This window comes from Condylura cristata, unplaced genomic scaffold, assembly GCF_000260355.1.
Source record: "Condylura cristata isolate star-nosed mole 26May11 unplaced genomic scaffold, ConCri1.0 scaffold00023, whole genome shotgun sequence".
NCBI lineage: Eukaryota > Metazoa > Chordata > Mammalia > Eulipotyphla > Talpidae > Condylura > Condylura cristata.
The window spans coordinates 30,988,859-31,007,546 of record NW_004567124.1 but is presented as its reverse complement, the minus strand read 5'-3'; the positions used below and the strand labels follow the sequence as shown (position 1 = coordinate 31,007,546).

Here is an 18,688-nt window from a genome sequence, read left to right as displayed (position 1 = left end):
CAGAACAGGCAGATCGACGAAGTACACTGCTGAGGGGAGCAGCGGGCGGGTCAGGAGAGGTCTGCCATGCCATGTGGATCTCCTCTGGGGCAGGCGGGATTCAAACTCATGCGGAAGTGACTTTAGCTTCTTAGTGCTGTGCTTTAACCCGCTGCGCCACCAGGGAGGGCCTTAAACTGATTTTTAACTTGGCTGCCTATACATACTTGGTAAAGTAATAATCAGAGATTATAAAGACATCCACCTTTTAACTCTGCTTCTAATTTATGAAAATTGAAAGCTTTGGATTAGTTTCTATCTTCCCCCAGTAGTAACAAATATAAAGGTAATAAGTAATCACATACAGTGTGACTTCAGTCAACTAAATTTCCATGGGTTGAAGAGATTTTTGGCTGAAGACACAGGCACTGACTGTGCATGTGGAAAGTCACAAAACACAAAGTAAAGTGCACCATTCAAATTTTAGGCTGAAAGTCTTAAGTTCTCTAAGCAACAATGTACAAAGCACTCATTTTTACAAACTATTCTGATGAAGCCATGTAGAAGTCACTTCTTGCTATCAATGAACTCTTTATATTTAGGGTTCTCTCAAACTGTAGAATAATCTTAACATTTGTACTCAGAAGGCAAAAGTTTCACATGGTAACTCAAGTAACTGCTAATTTTCCAACAGCCCAAACCCATTAATCAAATCAATATCCAGTCTCAAACACTTCAGCTACATACTATAAATACTGATAACTCTTTTCTATCAAAACCTTAGCAATTAGAACATAGAACTGAAGAGGTTAATATAAATTTTTAGGAAAAAAATTCCCATTATTCAAACTCCTAATATTTCTTTCTAACTTGAGACCCTACAGATTATATTATATGTTATTTCTCACAAACCAAATTTCTGATATCTAAACTAAGGAAACACAAAAACATAGAAGCAAAAAATACTCCCACATTGCAATACTGGCAAAAATTGCAAGATTTCATTGTGAGTTAAAGTAATGTTGGAGAACTGCTTGAATTACATATGAAAATTAAGATTAAGATAAAAAAAATCAAGGTGTGTGATTTGATTATCACAGGATCCCAAAAGGTACTTAGCCAACAATGAAGTCTTTGATTATTTGCAAAATAACTTTCTTCTCTATAACTGGGTCAGTCAAGTCAATCTTAAGTAGATCACTATTAAGTTATGAGCAGACTCACTAAAACACATGTCAATAATAAACAAGTTATTCTTTCTCTTTTGAGAATATGCAAATAGGTAAAATTACTATAGCTAAATTTTATTAAGAAAAAATATTTTAACAATTTGTTTCTTTTATTAAAAGTTTCAATGAACACTCTCCCCCATATAATTTTAGTAAACTTAAAATGTGCCACTATTACTTATTTAACTTCAAAACATCACATGGAAGTGAACTGAGTTGTATTAATTTTAAAATCCTGTAGCTTAAATGTCAATAAACAGCAGGATAACTGACTTTTGACATTCTAAAAACCCAGTGTTTCTTAATAGATCAGTTTTTAAAGAACCAGTCAACTACAATCACCAATATTAATATGCATTCAGAGACGAAAAGTACCTTTGGAGGTTCAGACTAACATGTAAGCTATATAATGTTTCAGGATGAGCTAGGAACTGCTGTCGTGTTTTACCAGAGAGTCAGTAAGTTCACCTATGCTTGCTCATTTCTGTTGTTAGTGACAGTCTCAGAACAGTGACCACAGAATACAGATGTAAAGATAATTTTTTTTATTAAAAGGGATATTACTTGTAAGACAGAAGTTTATTCCTATTGCTTTCAGCATGTATCAGTTGTTCCATGTAATACAGATATTCAAATATATACTTCGTAAGGATACAAAATTTAATCCAGAATTAGTAAGCTTTTATTCATTCTACAAAAACAAAAACCACTACTAATTAAGAGTTAGTGCTATGAATATCAGAGCAAAAGCTTAGCATGAAAGACGGAGAGAAAAATACCATTTTATTAAATCAAAATATTTGACCACAAAGTGAAATATTTTTCTGTGTTTTTCACGCTTTGATGCTCTGCATTGGAAATAAAAACTTATTTTTCTAATTATATCAACATGGTCTACTGTTTTCATTACTAATGAATACAAAAAGTGACAATCTAAGAGTAACTCAATAACAAAAATATACTTACCAGCTTTTCCTGGTTTTCTGTGTTTGTTCATAACCTCCTTCCTCTCTTTACCTCCCTCTACATCTATCCTATATGTACACGCCTATAAACACACACTTACCTGATTGGAATGAGTAACAATCAGAGTTCTCTGCTCTGGGAAATTATGGTAAATGTTAGATATGATCTGAACTGCCACATCTGTTTTTCCAGTACCTGGTGGGCCTACAACCTACAAAAGTGATGAACACATAGCAAATCAATAAATTAGAAAACAAAAATTCTAAAATTGAAAGAGAAAACAGATTTTAAAATTTACTAGACAAGTTCAATAATAGAATAAACAGAATAAAGTCTGAACTTGAAGCTACATCAACTAAAATTATCCAACAAGAACAATAAGTAGAAAAATTAGATTGAAACAAAACAGTCACATGAATCTGTAGGGTAATACTAGGTATCTTAAAATTCATGTCATTGATATTTTAGGAGAGAAAAAAGTATGCAGAAGATAGAAAATAATGGCTGAAAACTTCCCAAATCTAGCACAGAGATAACCCACAGATTTAAGAACCTCAGTGACCCTTAAATGAAATAATGCTGAAGAAATCAATAATTAAAAGGTTTTAGCCATTTTCTTTTTATAAAGAAAATTCTAATAACAACTGAGAAATATTATAGACTATGTCAAGCGCCTGCGATTTCTCTTAGAAACCATGGAAGCCAGAGGAAAGTAGAATAACATTTTAAGGTACAAAAAGGAAAGAACTATCAAGTCAAAATTCTATGTCCTGTGAAAATATCTTTGAAGAATGAAGGTGAACTAAGAGCCATATCACATGAAGAAAAGTAAAGATAATTTCACTGACAACAGAGTAGGTCTTAAAAGTTGTAAAGGAGTTCTTCTAAAAGAAAAGAAGTGAAACATCAGGAAATGAAGAACAGATGCTAAATATAACAGTCTTTTCTATAGTCCTTGAAAGTACAGTCTGTTAAGAACAAATTTTTACTTGCCTGATGGCATTTTCAATGTGTTTATGCAACACATTTAGTACAGGACAATGATAATATAAAAAGGAAGATAAACGGAGGTTAGGTTTCTAACTCAGAGACAAAAGAGACAAAATACTGGTTCTATGTAGACTGTGAAAAGTTAACTATGAATACAGTAATTTTCTATAGAGCAATCAATAAGAAAAACTATACAATAGAAATAATAAAAGATCATAACAGCTAATTATCAATAGAAATGAACATCAAAAACTATCCTGATAACCCAAAAGCAGTAGGAAAAGGCAAAGAGGAATATAAAACAAAGGGTACAATAGAAAACACATAATAAAATGATAGGTCTAAATCCAAACACATCAATAATTAAATTTAATATACATGACCTAAATATGTGAATTAAAAAGGCAAAGACAGAATGGATAAACCAATTGTAGGCTGTCTACAAAAAAAATCACTTTAAATATTAGAGGTAATAAAAAAAATGAGAAAAGACATATCATGCAAACACTAATCAAAATAAAGCTGTAGCAGCTACATTAATATAAAAGTAGACTTCAGAGCAAAGAAAATTACCAGTGATGACAAAAGTTATCAATTCATCAAGAAGATACAATGACCTTGTATGTATGTATGTATGTCTATAAACAAGGCTTTCTGTATTTATCTATCCACACTACTGTTATGGTCTGTAAATTACAAAAACTGATAGAGCTGAAAGGAGAAACAGGCAAATGTGTACTGGTACTTGGAGACTTCAATATTCTTCAGTAATCAACAAAAATAGGTTAAGTATCAATAAGGACAGAGAAATACTGAACCATACATCAACCAAGTGGATCTCACTGACATATACAGGATACCACACTCCAAAGCAATGTTAAGCTGGCGTATTCACCAAGATAAATCATATTCTGGGTCACAAGATAAAATTTTAAAAAATAAAAAAAAAATTGAAACCATACAAAGTATGTTCTCTGACCATAATGGACTTAGATCAGAAATCAATAATTGGAAGTAACAAGAAAATCTCTAAAATACTTCGAAATCAGTTGTCAACGACTTTCTATAACGGGCCAACAATCTCTATTACAAATGTATAATCTGCTTGTATAGCACAGAGGCATCCAAAGGCAATATATGAACAATGGACAGTGCTACATTCTAATAAACCTTTATTTATGAACACAGAAGTGACCATATTCATACAATGTCACAATTACTTATCAACACTTAGATTCGACTGGGATTTTGTGTTTCAAGTAGGAAGCACAAAACAAACTCTAAGAATCTGACAGTCCTAGTCTGAATCCAGACAAGAACACACACAGTAGTAATTCTCTTACCATAGTTAGCCCAGGTTGCATTCCAGCACGGATGGCCTCTATCTGTGTGTGAGTGAACTGAATTGTATTGCTGAAAAAGAGTAGATATCCAGATAAATAACATTTAGTAAAAAATTCAGACAATAACCAGAGGTCTAAACATCGGATCTGTATATGCCCCTGTTCTCCTAATCTCTTCTTTTCTCCATTCCAGCCTTGTTTGTGTGTGGGAGGTTGGGGGGAGGGGAAGAGGGAGAGAAATGGAGGGAAGTAAGAATCACATGACATCTACCTTCTTAATAAATTTCGAAAGTCTAATCCAGTACTATTAACAATAAACTCAATATTGTACAATAGATCTCTGAAATTTTTGCATTTTACATGACTGAATAACTCTTCTGAATGATTTTCTTTATCCTCATCCCTCTACAGGTTGAATAAATCTTGTAGAAAGAAAAGACTACAGTTAATTTTCAATATACTCAGAACATTCCATACCTCATTTGGAGTATACAAGTTCTAATTCCTAATCTAGTATCAAATATATTGCCACCTTATAAGTCACGGCATAAATACATGAGTTTACTGATATATGTATTACATGGCCTAGGTAAGAACTCTAGGCTCAAATTAAAGTAGCTTTCTAATATTTATTTCTCATTCTTTTAAAGATATGATTATTGAATGGTCAAAATGTCTAAACTATTCAGCTAAATGACAGAAGGAAAAAGGGTCTGAAAACAGAAGTTCCTGGAATTTTTAAAAGCATCAGAAAGTTCAAAGACATAACTAATCCATTTCCAAAAGCAAAAGATTATTCACTCTTACAATTAGCATTGATAGCAAAATTACCGTTTGGGTTGGTTGTAAGGGTAAGGGCCCCTATTAGGAATAACATGAGGTTCAACAATTAAGGTTTTTGCCTCTTCAGTGTCTTCATCTTCCCCACCTGCATCTTTTCTTTTCTTCCCTTTTCCACTTCTTACTGGAAAAGTTATCCTACAAGACCAAAACCTTTGTTGATTTTTACAATTAACTAACAATAATTTACCAAGCACCTATCAAATCAATACAAACCATCTGAACGTAATTTTTTTTTTACAGCAGATATAAAAGCACTAAAATGTTTGTTAAGGGTGTTCAAATTAGGGAAAGCTACCCAATTAGGGGAAAATCAAAGAAGAAACATTTATGTCACATATATTGCACAAAGTGCTTTTCAACACTGCCCTTCAATTAATTAGAAAAGACCTCATGGGAGAGGCATCAGTTGACTGAAGAATTTAGATGCACAAACATTGAAAGAAGACATTCCAGGAGAAAGCAGCAGCAGCAGACAGAGGCTCAAATGCAAGTAACTAGTTTTGCCAGAGCATTGGCTACAACAGGGAAAGTATGGCTGGACACAGGCCGGACCTTGTTTTTGCACCCTTGAAATATCAAGCCTTTAAGGCTGAAGTTCTTAGTCTGCCTTGGGACACCAGAAGAGGCAAATCCCAGTGAGCATCTGGGAAAGTCAATGAATATCCTAAATTTAAACTAAAAATTTTATTTGCTATGTGCATTTTTTCCAGTCTTACTTTGCACAGTAAAAAGACGGGTAGTGCTAAAATAAAAATGTTAGTAATCAAAGAGTCTAAAGCCCTTATTTTGATAAACAACAGGAACAATGAGTTTTTTAGTGAGGGAGTAGGACTCCAGCAGGAAGGCATGTGATGGGTCCATGTGAGGAGACAGACGGAGGAAAGCCAATGCTATCATACAGACGGCAGGTGTCATAAGGCCCAGAGAAACAGTCAGGAAGGACCTGGGGGAAAAGTGCCCTTAAGAGAGAGTCTGTAAGACAGCATGATTTACAGAAGTAAAAAGATTAAAAAATAATGTTGATATTTCATGATGGGCTGACTGGAAGAATGATTTTCCCATTGCCTGCCCATCCAGGTCCCAAGATGGGGCTAAACACTTACGCTAGCTGCCCTAGGTGCTTAATTCAGACTTCACTCCCCAGTGATTGAAATGACAGGTGCAGTTCTTATTTTACCTGAAAGGGGGTATCTGCAGAGCTGGGTCATCCACAGTGACTTTAACATTATGACCAGGAAAGCTGGCTTTTAAATGCTCAATGGAGAGAAATGTATCATTGAAATCGAGGGTGGAAATCTGATTGGGCATTTTTGAATAATGCGCACTGCTCGGGTCCCCATAACCTAAAATGATGTCATGCAGCCAGTCAGGTACCACACAGTCAGTGTTCATCAGGTTCCGAATAGTCTCCAGCACAGCCTGTCATAAAAGACAGAAAAGGATTATGTCAAGAAGACATTTCAAGCATTTGCACTTCAGTGGAATGTAGAGCTGCTGTACTAATCCAGAATTCCTGTGTGTTTCAGGGCAAGAAGCCATTTTCTGCTGACAGGTGCTTGGCTAGACTGAATCAACAGCTATATTTTCAGCTGATACCATACACTGAGTTAAACAAAAGACCAAATTTAGCAAGGACAGTTTATCCTTCAGGAGTTTAGTCAGAATGTCAAAAATGAATTTACCACTTGACTACTGAGGGGTTAGATGAAAATTTGATCAAGTCTACACAACAGCAAGAAAATATTGTAGAATAAACCTTTAAAGCAAATGCTTCCTTTTAGAAACTCCTGGTGTTTTTCCCTCTATTTCCTAGGCCTTCAAAGCTAATATCCCACAAAATCAGGAGTACAATAATAAATGCCTCAAATGTAAAACATATAACAAATCAGAAGCAATAAGTTGATAATACTGGAAATAAAAAGTGACCCAAATGATAACAATGAAATGTTAAATAAATAAAATTCCATAATGAAGGAATCATGGCTACAATAAGAGATCACTATAATAGTTACATTGGAATTATCCAAAGTTAACTACCAAAAGCCAAAGTAAATTCATATACTGTTGAATCACTATTTCAATAAAGTAACATATGCTACATAATAGAAATCAGAATTCTAGGCTATTAATTTCAAAGAATAAGATGCCCAACTGGTCATTTTCATATCATAAATGCCATACACTTCAGTAAGACAACAAATAACATGATGTGTATGTTAATTACTTCATCTTCTTTTCATTTTCTTGCACATACTAATTACTATGCAAAATTTTCTTATTCATGTACTCAGTTACTTCATCATTCTTCTAATTTTCATTAGAATATCATTTCCACGAGAGCAGTGAATATGGGACTGGCTAAATGTATGAACAGATCGATAAAAATGAATGTTCACCTAATATAAATGAGAGCTCTATGCTCCAAGGAAGTTAAAATTCTAATAAAGAGATAAAATAAAAATGTTACAAATATATAAAAATGATCAAAATACATCAAATAATTTAGAATAATGACACTAAGTGGCAAAATGGGACAAGCAGCAAAGGAAATACAATGAAAACATACTTAAATGAGAAGAGTGATGGATCTATGGCATTTGGGAAGGTTTTATAGAGGAAAGTAACAATTTGCCTTAGATCAAAGCAAAGCTCCACTGAAGGCAAAATGATCAGTGGGAATATATGAAAAGTGGGTGTTCATGAGAATAGGGGCATGACAGGAGGTCAATGCAACTGTTCAGTGAGGTATGCAGGTTAGGGCAGCCCACACAAACCCAGAAAAGAGTGAAGGAAATCAGTGAGGAACACCGCCAGGTACATCAAGAAACGCTAAAGACTCTCAGAGCATTCCTCCTTCCCCAAACATAGGCAAGTTAATCGTGCCCCCTCTTTCTTGGACAAGAACTTGAATGCCTCGTTTGACCTTCTACACTTTTATCTGCATTGGCATCTTTGAACTATTCTTGGTAGTTACTTGCTTCTATCTCTCGCTTCCCTTCTTAGTAACCTAAACTTCCTAAAGGGTTAAGCTGTGTCTTAAGCATCTCTATTAGTTCCATGTAACTTAGCAGAATACCACATACAGAGTAGGCAAAATAAAATGGGTAAAGAAACACCAGTTTTCTCATGTTCAGTGAAGTGACTGAAAACAGACCCTGTTCTGATAGCATGCATTTAAACATATAATATATACCTGTCAGGTATAGTAAAGGCAATGGGGGGAAATTTAGATAACTGGATTACTGACGCTGAGAAGGGGAGATGCCACTTTAGATGATACTGCAAAGAGGAGGGCTTCTCTGAAAGTGACATTTAAATAGAATGGTCCATGTAAAGAAGGCAATGCACCATGCAAATACTTTGAGGGAGACTAGGTAAAGGGGACACTGCATGACAAGGCCTGGGTTTTTAAGGAACAGCAAAAACGGTCAGTGTAGCTGGCATGAAGTGAATGGGGGAAAGTGACAGGCAACAATGCTGGAAAGGATCAAAGGGTAGATACTGAAGGGGTTTCTGAGTTATGGTAATGACTTCTAATATGATGGAAAACTATTAAAGAGTGCTAAATAGGGCTACAGAGGTATACTTTACATTCAATGCTATCTGCAGAATAGTGTAAGTGGAGGAACGTCAAGAATGAAAGCAGGGATGTGAGGTAACAGGATCCTGGATGTGACATCTGTGGAGGTGATGGGTCCTTAAATTTTTCTTTTCTATATATATTTATATTCGTCAAGAATTTCAATAAAGGAATTGTTTAGAATGAAAATAAAACAGGGTTATTATCTTAACTTTTTTCCTTATGAAGTATCTACATATTGTTATCTTAAGTTATTCAAATTATAACATGGTACTTTTAGTTATATAGCCCAAAAATTACCTTAAAGTTATTTTCCTTTGGTTTTCTCCTCATTATTATATTGAAAGTTTCATATACATCTTCTGCTCCATTTTGTATAGTACTGGTCATATCTTGTTGGTACTGGTTTGGATCCAAAAATACTCTAAATGTCCTTGACTCTCCTCTAAGATTGGGTCTGGGTTCAGGTCCTGGACATTAAAAATAAAATTGGTAAATGAAACATTGACTTTGAAAATACTGAACTAAGTTTCCTTTTCTGGAAATGACTAAAGCATCTAGGCTTAACTCAGCCACTTCCTCTCCAATTAGAATGTTTTCCACTCATCCATCAAATCCCAAAGAATGGAATTGTTTCCTTTTTCTAAATTCTTACCAGTTCTCATGAGACAGTCATGTAATATTTATGATGCAATACCATGAACTACAGTTATTTGTACATGCCCCCTTAGAAGTTAAAAAATTTCTCTTTACTCTTGTGCTAGCCAGATACAGTAAATACTCAGCTGGCCACTCTTCATCCTTCTAAATCCTTTCCTTTTATGCATCAGTACAAAAGGACATTTTATGAATACACATACAATTTTATGAAAAACTCAAGAGCTTTTTCTTGTCCCTTTGCTTTATTTTCCTTTCTTTCAGTCTTAGACCTCAAACTCTGGTCCCATTATAGGGCCTTGTTCATCCTTCCTATTCCCAGTTTCCTATGTTCTTGTCATTTAGTTATAGGAGTGGCCTAACTATAAGAGTTAGCACTTTAGCAATGGTGTGATCTCAAAATAAAAGGTAGTCATTGTAGAAGTTAATTCAAGAGAAGTTTAGTAACCAAATTATAAAAGAAACATTGGGTAAGAATTCAGTTATACTTTAACAGCATTATAAAAGAAAGGTCAGGACAGTATAAACATTTCAAAGAAAGATCAATAAACACCCTAAGAAATCAAAGTGCTGACTAACAGTCTAAAGCAGTGGTTTTAAATAGGGGGAATGCTGGCATCTTAGGGAGGACAGTTCCTTTTCTTAGTTCTATTTAGATGTTTCACATCTCTGGACTTCTTCCATCAAATGCCATAGCTCAGTACACCCTAGCCATTTGACAACATAAATATCACCACATTGCAAAATACAGGATAGTGCTATTCCCAGTTGAGAACTAATATATAACTAATCAAATCAGTAAAACTTAAGAAGAAAAAATTAGGCATATATATTTCTGAACTATAATGAAAGTTTTTTGTAAAAGTAGTATTATACAATATCAAGATGGGAAAGTTTTAAATAAAGGTAATTTCAAAAGATCCTATCCTTTTTAATACCTAACACCAAAGTTTAGAACCCATATTACTTATTTCTAAAACTGGGCTGCATACACCTTACACAAATTTTATATATAATTCTTTGTGACAATTGGTATATAACACAACTAAAAATATTACCTCTGATGCAAAAGGAAAAAAGGCCAAGAAACTGATCATTAAGTTCATAGTCTTTCAAAAGTATGAATTACATACCGTCTTCAATGACACGCCCTTTATCATCCAACATGCCCTGGATTTCACAGCCTCTGACATAAACCAGGCCAACCTGCTCAATAAAAGGTCTTCTCCGATCAAACTTGGTACCATAAGGCTTTGTGGGACGCACAGTAATTAAAAAGCATACATCATGCTTACGAAGCCCTGGTAAAACAAAGGCATTTCACATATAAGAATGTTATTATCTTCAGTCTTTTGTTGGCCAGCCCTCTTCAACCTTATACTTAGAATAGATATAAAATAATTAAAACTACTGTAGATGATCGATGGTAGCTGCATTGTAATTCAATTGGTTTTCTTACAGTCTTTAATACTTACTGCTTGATAGCAATCATTAAAATAAAAATCTGTATTAAAGTTAGAAACTTTTATGCCACAAATACTACCTAATAAACCCCCAAGTAATGCGATAGCTCCAAAAGGGCCTGCTTGTCATCATTCTTATATTCAACATTCTTAGTAAGTAACCTAAAGTATGGTTGGCATATAATAAATCTGCATCACATTTAACAGGTTTCTAACATCAGTTTAAACTATTCATCAGTGTCTTCCAACAACAGTCTAATTGCATTTCACAAAAGGAGGTCAACTCAAGAATAATTCATCACAACACAAAAGCACTGTTTACAGATAGCATCTTGAGAAGAAGGTTGACTATATATAGTTTCAGTTAACAAATACTGAACAATTTTTATAGGTGAATGTCAAGAATAAAAGACTTTCGCCGGAGTCCACAGCTTCTCAGCCTTAGAGTAATTCAAAAATTAAAAAGTAAAGACACTAGAACACAAGGCACATGAATTCAGAACACACAGCATGTAGTATCATAATACTCGGTTTTTTAGTTCTTTTCTGATCCATTTGTTAGACACTGTATGGCATAAATGCAAATTTAATCAGTCTACTTGTTTATAAGCTTGGTAATAAGACATACAGTTAAATCAAATTAGTAATATTGGTATATGGTTAATAGTATTGGGACCATTCTGGTATATTTTAATATGGAGTGGGGTTTGGGTGTGCTAAAAATAGTACCTGATTCATAACATGAATAGTTATTTCTCAACAAATTCTATACAAAGAAATAAGAGAAGGAGGACTACAGACAACTGTTCCATTGAGTCTGAACAACTCATTAAAACTTCTAAGTCTTAGAAAGAAGTGGTCATGAGAAAGAAGTAGTTTAGTCTACCAGTGTTACTTTTTGGCATCAGAGGGCTGACTGGCCATCTGTTCCCTTCTAAAGCAGACTTTACAGTGGGACATCTCATATCTACAGTAAAAATACCCATCTTATAACAAGCTCAACTACGGCTCTGCATTCAGCCATTTGCATCTGCTCTACCCTGGCTATGCCTTCTGGAGCAGAATCCAGAATTTTCATTTCACGAATTCCTTAATTTTAAATGGGTTAATAGAGAAGAAAGTCCTGAGCTCCACACTTCTTGAAGGGACAAGAATTTGGCTTAAACTCTTTTTTTTTTTTTTAAGATTTAGTTATTTATGCATACAAGAACTGGGGTACAGACATACAAGAACTGGAGTATAGGCCTATAGCCATGGGATAGAGGTTGTGGAGAGGATTCACCTGAGACAGAATAGGAAGCAGAACAGGCAGACCTACTGAAATACACTGCTGAGGGGAGCAGCAGGCAGGACAGGAAAGATTTATTGTGCCATGTGGGTCACCTCCCTGGCCTGGCATCGAACTCATGCAGCAGTATTTATGGATAGCTTCATAATGCTGCCCTTTAAACTGTTGTGCCCCCAGGGGTAGGGGTGGGGGGCTGACTTAAACTCTTTAAAAACTATTTTTGCCTTGAAAGACAATATTCATCACCATCTATAGAATCTCCCTCCCGTTTTTGTTCTTTTTTCCCCCTATGGTTTATTGCATCTGTGACTAATATAGGGTCTTAGTATTAGCTGTGGCACTCTGAAAACACCTTTACCACCATGCCCCATGGCATGAATCCCTTATCTCACTATACCTTACTGTTCCCTCTCTTGCCCATCAAAACTCACCTATTCTATTTTTAATTTTACCAGAGGCCTACACTTAAAGGGTGAAAAAAAAAACAGTGAGTATCCTGATAACAATCTCCAAAGTAATGGAGGAAAGGAATTCTGGTAAAACATTCTTTTGTTTTCTTTCTTAACACCATAATACGGACTACAGAAAAGTGATTTTTCTCTTTTATTAAGTTTTACTTCCAATCAGGAACTACTTCTAGGGGTAATGAATAAGCCATTTCAGCTTATTATCTACTATGTGAAGCAGTGTTTATTTTAATACCTTTTTAAGCTCCAAGAAGTAATAAATGTAAGACCTCCTCTAGCAACTTAATGTCTTTCTTGAGTTTCAATATGTGTTATTCTGGAATGCTACCTATCAGATCATAACCCCTTTGAAGAAAACAGGAGTCATAAAAATAACCTGTAATAAACTAGATGTATTACAATGATCATCTGCTTAACATCTGACCAGTTTTGTTGCTAGATTTCTTCAGAGTAATTTGATGAATATATCATATAGTTTCTATATTTATAAACAGCTATATGGAGAACAATAATTCCTAAAACTGAATTATTAATGGCCTACCCCTTTCCTTTTGGAATACCAAGAAGATGAAAGGAGATAAAACCTACTAGGTATGGTTTTCATACAGAGCAGTAAACAAGAGCACTCCCTGATAGCTGGGAGAGAAATATAAAAATGCCAATTAAAAGTCAGTTCATGGGTCATTTCTGGCACAGATACCACTGTTTTACCTATTTCTGACTTAGTACTTTGAACATGCCTGCCTCTAAATAAAATTAACTGTGACACAACACTTCCATCCTATAAATCTTGTACTAATAAAGAATAAGGACAATGATTCATCTAAATCTCTCAGCAAGTATTGTTTATTCTGCAGTACATCTTATTTCACTGATTCTTTATATGCCCTCCTTTGGTGCAAATAAACTACTAGTTTTCTTTTTGAGTTGTTTCCTTTTGAGTTTGTCTAATTTTGGTTTGGTATCTTTGTTTTCCACATATAGTATGCATTGCTATCCTCTTTACTTTGACTGCTTTTATTTTTGAAAAATACCAGTTTTCCTTGTTTGTTTTTGCATAATTTGTATGCAAATTCTAAGTGGGGTTTGTTCCTTCTTTAGGACACTAATATATTTATTCTTTCTATATTGATCCTACAAATTTATGAATATTACTTTACTAAACTGATGACTTAAGGTGTCACCATCTTGGGTTTGAAAACTGCAAATTGCGTAACTTTGATATGCACGTTATACATTATGCTTTTTATTACAGTGTTATGGTATTTCATTGTTCTTGTATGATACTTGGCATTTTACTACTAATATTTACAAAGACACCTGTCATTCTGTACATCAAAATTTTAGACAAAAATGTAATAGAAGTCTAGAAAGGTAGCATTTAATAAAAGTGTTTTTCTAATGTCGTAAGTCAAAGCCTGTAAGCCAAAAAGGCAAAAGCAACTTCACTTTTGAAATGCAAAATTACCTTCCCATTCATCTTTAATGTGGTCTCTGACATTGAGATTGATGGTAACATCTGCACGGACTCGGGTTGGCCAGTTTTCACCTATGTTGGGTTTGGCAACTTCAACCACAGTGAAAGCCACAATGGGCTGTGCCATTCTTGCCCAACCACCAAACACAACACCGCCGTACTCAGACTGCCTGAAAACCAAAGAAGTGGGTAATTACTCAACCAAAAACAACTTCTGAATTAGTAAATAAGAGCACATAATTAACCAGTATTTGAACCCTCACACTAGTAACTTCTATTTCTAAACTTTTAAAAATATCTAAGGACCAATATAGGGAAATAGCTACGGTAGTTAACAGGTAAATATGGTCCAATAAAATAATGTATACACCTTTGGGGAAAAAGATAGCTCTATGTATATGAGCTCTAAATTGCTGTGTTAATGAATGAAATAATACAGTATACCATTTGAAATTTTGTATTTTCATCATTTCCTCCTTTATCTCATCTCAATCATTTATAATTTCTTATATATTTTAAGTATTACTCTAAAGTGCTTCAAAAAGACTTTAGAACATACTAGAATTTAAAAAATTAAAAACAAGTTAAAAAAAATCCATGCAAATGTCTCCTTTAGGGCATAATATTTAAACAACTTAAAAGATGCTGCCATAAACTGGGGAAGAAATAAATGAACTAGCTGTAATAACTAAATATACTAACATCCAAATAATCATTTTTTCTTCTTATACTAGTCCAAGTAATTTGCATTAAACAGTGTATTTGGGAAATCTGTAATGTAAAAGCTGCAGCAACACTCCAAAGTTGGAAATTACTGCCAAAAGTCATGCGCTTACATTATTTTAAAAACTGCACCATATATAAAAGTTTTGTGTCACAACCAAAAATTGCAGAACTTCATCAAAGAGAGAAAGCAATTAAGTATTCTACAATCCAATGACTTTGTTAGTACTGGGGCAATTTCAAAAAGGCATGATCTTGCAACTAGCCCCGTGTGCAATAATAACTTGATATCACGCTCAACATGTTTTACAACTTTACTGTAATAGTCTATATGCCATAAGGTACACTTATGATAAATGTACAATTCAATGGTTTTGAGTAAATTTATAGTTGTGGGCCTACTACCATAATCCAGTTTTAGAATTTCCATCACACTTCAAAAAAGATCCCTCTCATCCAACTGTATAGTCAATCTGTTTGTATAACCAGGCAACCACTAATCTTCTTTCCCTGCTCATTTTTCCCCTTGTAAGATGAACCAGCAACATGAAGCATTAAAAAGTATAGGTTTCTGCCCCTGGAAGCATATCCTCTCTTAGCACCCAATAGTTTCAGCAGCATGGACAAAGGGCCATTAGAATCATGCAAAGAGTAAAGATGTTGTGTCTCCACCTTCAAGATCCATGGGCCAGAGACAACAGTGGATGACCCATTAACCAGTTTCCTATATTGGGCAATTTAAAAAAAACAAAACAAGTTATCACAGGTGATAAGAAACAGATTGGAAAAAAAGACATTATTTCTTTCCCCTGCAGAAAAATGATTTAAGTAAAAAAAAAAGAAAGTACTCCTTTATTGACAAATTGCAGGATCTCCAACAAGTATGCTTGTTTTCCTTGGCATTTAAGTCTATTAAGTTTATTTGATTTCCCTGGTTAAAAAACTGTTTGCAAAATGGCCAAAATCAGGTCCAGAATCTGAGCATGTAAATGCAAGGTAACCATAAATTGTAAGCAAGTTTTCTAATCAAGCAACCCCCTCCCCTCATCCCCAGGGCCCAAAACAGTGGGCAGTAATTTCAGCAAAGCTGTGGGCAGGGAGGATCAGCCAGTGGGTATACAAATTTCACAGCGCTAGCTTGCCTACTGACTCAACTGATTATTAAGTCAAAAATACTTTGTTGTGTTTTACAGTCTCACCCAGAATAACTTTTCACATAATAATTAATTAAAAAAATAGAACTGTGTATGAACAATATGAAAATGAAAATAGATCATAATCATAGTGTCCATGCAGCTCTCTGTAATTAGTAAAGAGAAGCCCTGAAGACACCTGAAACAGTTCATTTTCAAAAATTGTTTTGTTTTTCATAAAGATGCAGTGTAACTACATATGTGATTTTATTTAATGTAATACAAATCCAATCTACATAATTGATTTATTTACTTTTATAGTTATTTACTTTTTTATAGTTATTTACTTTAATAGTTATTTATGATCTAGAACATCTCCATCAATTTCACATATAGACTAAAATAATGAACATAAGCTATTTGCACTGTTAGTCATGTCTTAAAAAAAAGAGAAAGCTTCACAAATCTTGTACAGAGTGTCCTACAACAATTAGCATGACATTTTTTGCTTTGCTAAAGAAATTAAAGACATGAGCTAGCGGGTGGGGAGTTGAATTTAAGTAGAAGAGTTCCTTAAGTAATGAGACATATTCCACTGGTGTTAAAAGCAACTGCAGATGACTTAGCTTCTTCAAGACAATCTGTGGACAGAAAGTAAGGGAAAACTTCCCAGTGTTCCACTTCATGCAATGTACAGCAACACCCTAAACTGCCCGTCAGGAGCCTTAGAAGAGACTGGTCTAGTGGTGATAAGCACAACCACTATCCTTTTATTATAAACTTCTTCCAGGACCTAAACTGCCTGCTGGCCAAACCATCTCTTGCCCTCTTCATCCTTTTACTAATGTCCATCTTACTCTCCTCCACACTAATCCCCTAATTCCACCCCCCATCAGAGAGTACTGTGACCTCCTCCGTCTTATCCCTAGTACCCCTGGCCCATCCAATTACTCAGATACATAATTTATATTTTAGCACATCTAATATATTCTAATTCTAATTCATATTAAAGACAGCATTATGTCTATCTTTAAAACAAAGAATAGAAAGAATTACATCTCATATTATGAAGGGCATTCTCTTGCAGTATATATTATTTCTAAATACACTATGACTGACATAAGTATGTGAGTCACTGCCTGCATCTTTTTTGCAAATGGAAACAATTTACTAACCATGGCTTCATTCTGCTGACACTGTCCTCAATGTCCTGTCTGATTTCATAAGTTGATTCCAAGCGGAAGAGATTAAAATTCCTTAGGAGATAATCATGAAGAGTCAAAAACTGCAAATTCAACTTGGGAAGAGCAAGACAACCTGAAAGAGAAAATAACATCCATATTTGAATTATTCTTTCAATGAGACACCTGGCCAATGTATTTTTAAAAAATGCACCACAAAACAAACAAAACAAGCACCACAAATTGGTAAGTCTGCTTTAATATCTGCAATAAAGCAGACAGTATTTTAAGAGCTCTTATTCTGATTTTTTTTAAGCTTTTTTTTTTTTTTTAAAGATTTATTTATTCGTTCATACAGAGCTGGGGTACAGGCCAGACACTCAGGGGCGGCGAGAGGCTTTGCCAGAGACAGAGTGGGGAACAGAACAGATCGACAAAGTACACTGCTGAGGGGAGCAGCGGGCGGGTCAGGAGAGGTCTGCCACACCATGTGGTCACCTCCAGGGCAGGCGGGAATCGAACTCATGGGGAAGTGGCTTTAGCTTCTGAGTGCTGTGCTTTAACCCGCTGTGCCACCAGGGAGGGCCCTCTTATTCTGATTTTTACACAAAAACTGAAGCCAGTTAAAAAATGCTATATTAAGAATTAGGATTATAGGATAAATTTCATTAAATGTAATCTGCATATCAATGTTTCATATATAAAATGGTGCCTCTAAAAAGTATTGAAGTAACTTAAATAATTTAAAAATATTTCCTTTACTACCCAGCTTATATCTGGCAAATCTCTGTGAAAATAATACTGTCATTACCATATTAACCCATGACAAAATTTACCATGAAAATGAATGACTATATATTACATTGTACTATTCTATTTCTAGTGATAGCTACTGGTCTCTGAATCTTTTGTCCTTTTTTTTGTTAAATTTTAAGAATAAGGTATTGACTGTTTTTCTAGGAGCTGTCTTGGTAATTAATGAACAACAGATTTCCATTATCTTCACTTAACATTATTTACTTGGATAAATGACCAAAATACTTACCCACATACCACAGTATCAAAAAGACTTAAAAAGCTCAAACATATTTTACTGTCTATTTATCTTTGTCTCTAATCCTATATTATAAAGAGATAAAACTGTGTTTCAAGGAAACTAAATAAACAGGAGTTATAACTTTCATTATATAACTATCATAGGCTATTTTATAGTGTTCTATTTTTTCAAACTTTCTTGGAAGGCTTGTAAAATCAGCCTACACTGTAAAATCAGATAATGCACCACTCCCCCCGAAAGACATCATCATTTGTTGGTAATAAACCCTTGTTCTGACCCAAAATGCTACTGCATAGAAGACTCACCTTCTTG

General features: G+C 34.5%; 1 protein-coding gene across 1 annotated transcript in view; it reads right to left on the bottom strand.

The window, feature by feature from the left end:
* Positions 1-18,688, bottom strand: part of AQR (aquarius intron-binding spliceosomal factor) — a 79,874-nt gene that overhangs the window by 28,367 nt on the left and 32,819 nt on the right. The window contains exons 15-22 of the mRNA XM_012728547.1: positions 17,314-17,455; positions 14,274-14,452; positions 10,721-10,888; positions 9,231-9,400; positions 6,528-6,769; positions 5,339-5,485; positions 4,508-4,577; positions 2,275-2,385 (exon numbers count right to left, since the gene is read on the bottom strand). Coding sequence (XP_012584001.1) covers positions 2,275-2,385; positions 4,508-4,577; positions 5,339-5,485; positions 6,528-6,769; positions 9,231-9,400; positions 10,721-10,888; positions 14,274-14,452; positions 17,314-17,455 — 1,229 coding nt within the window. The remainder of the gene's footprint in view (positions 1-2,274; positions 2,386-4,507; positions 4,578-5,338; positions 5,486-6,527; positions 6,770-9,230; positions 9,401-10,720; positions 10,889-14,273; positions 14,453-17,313; positions 17,456-18,688) is intronic.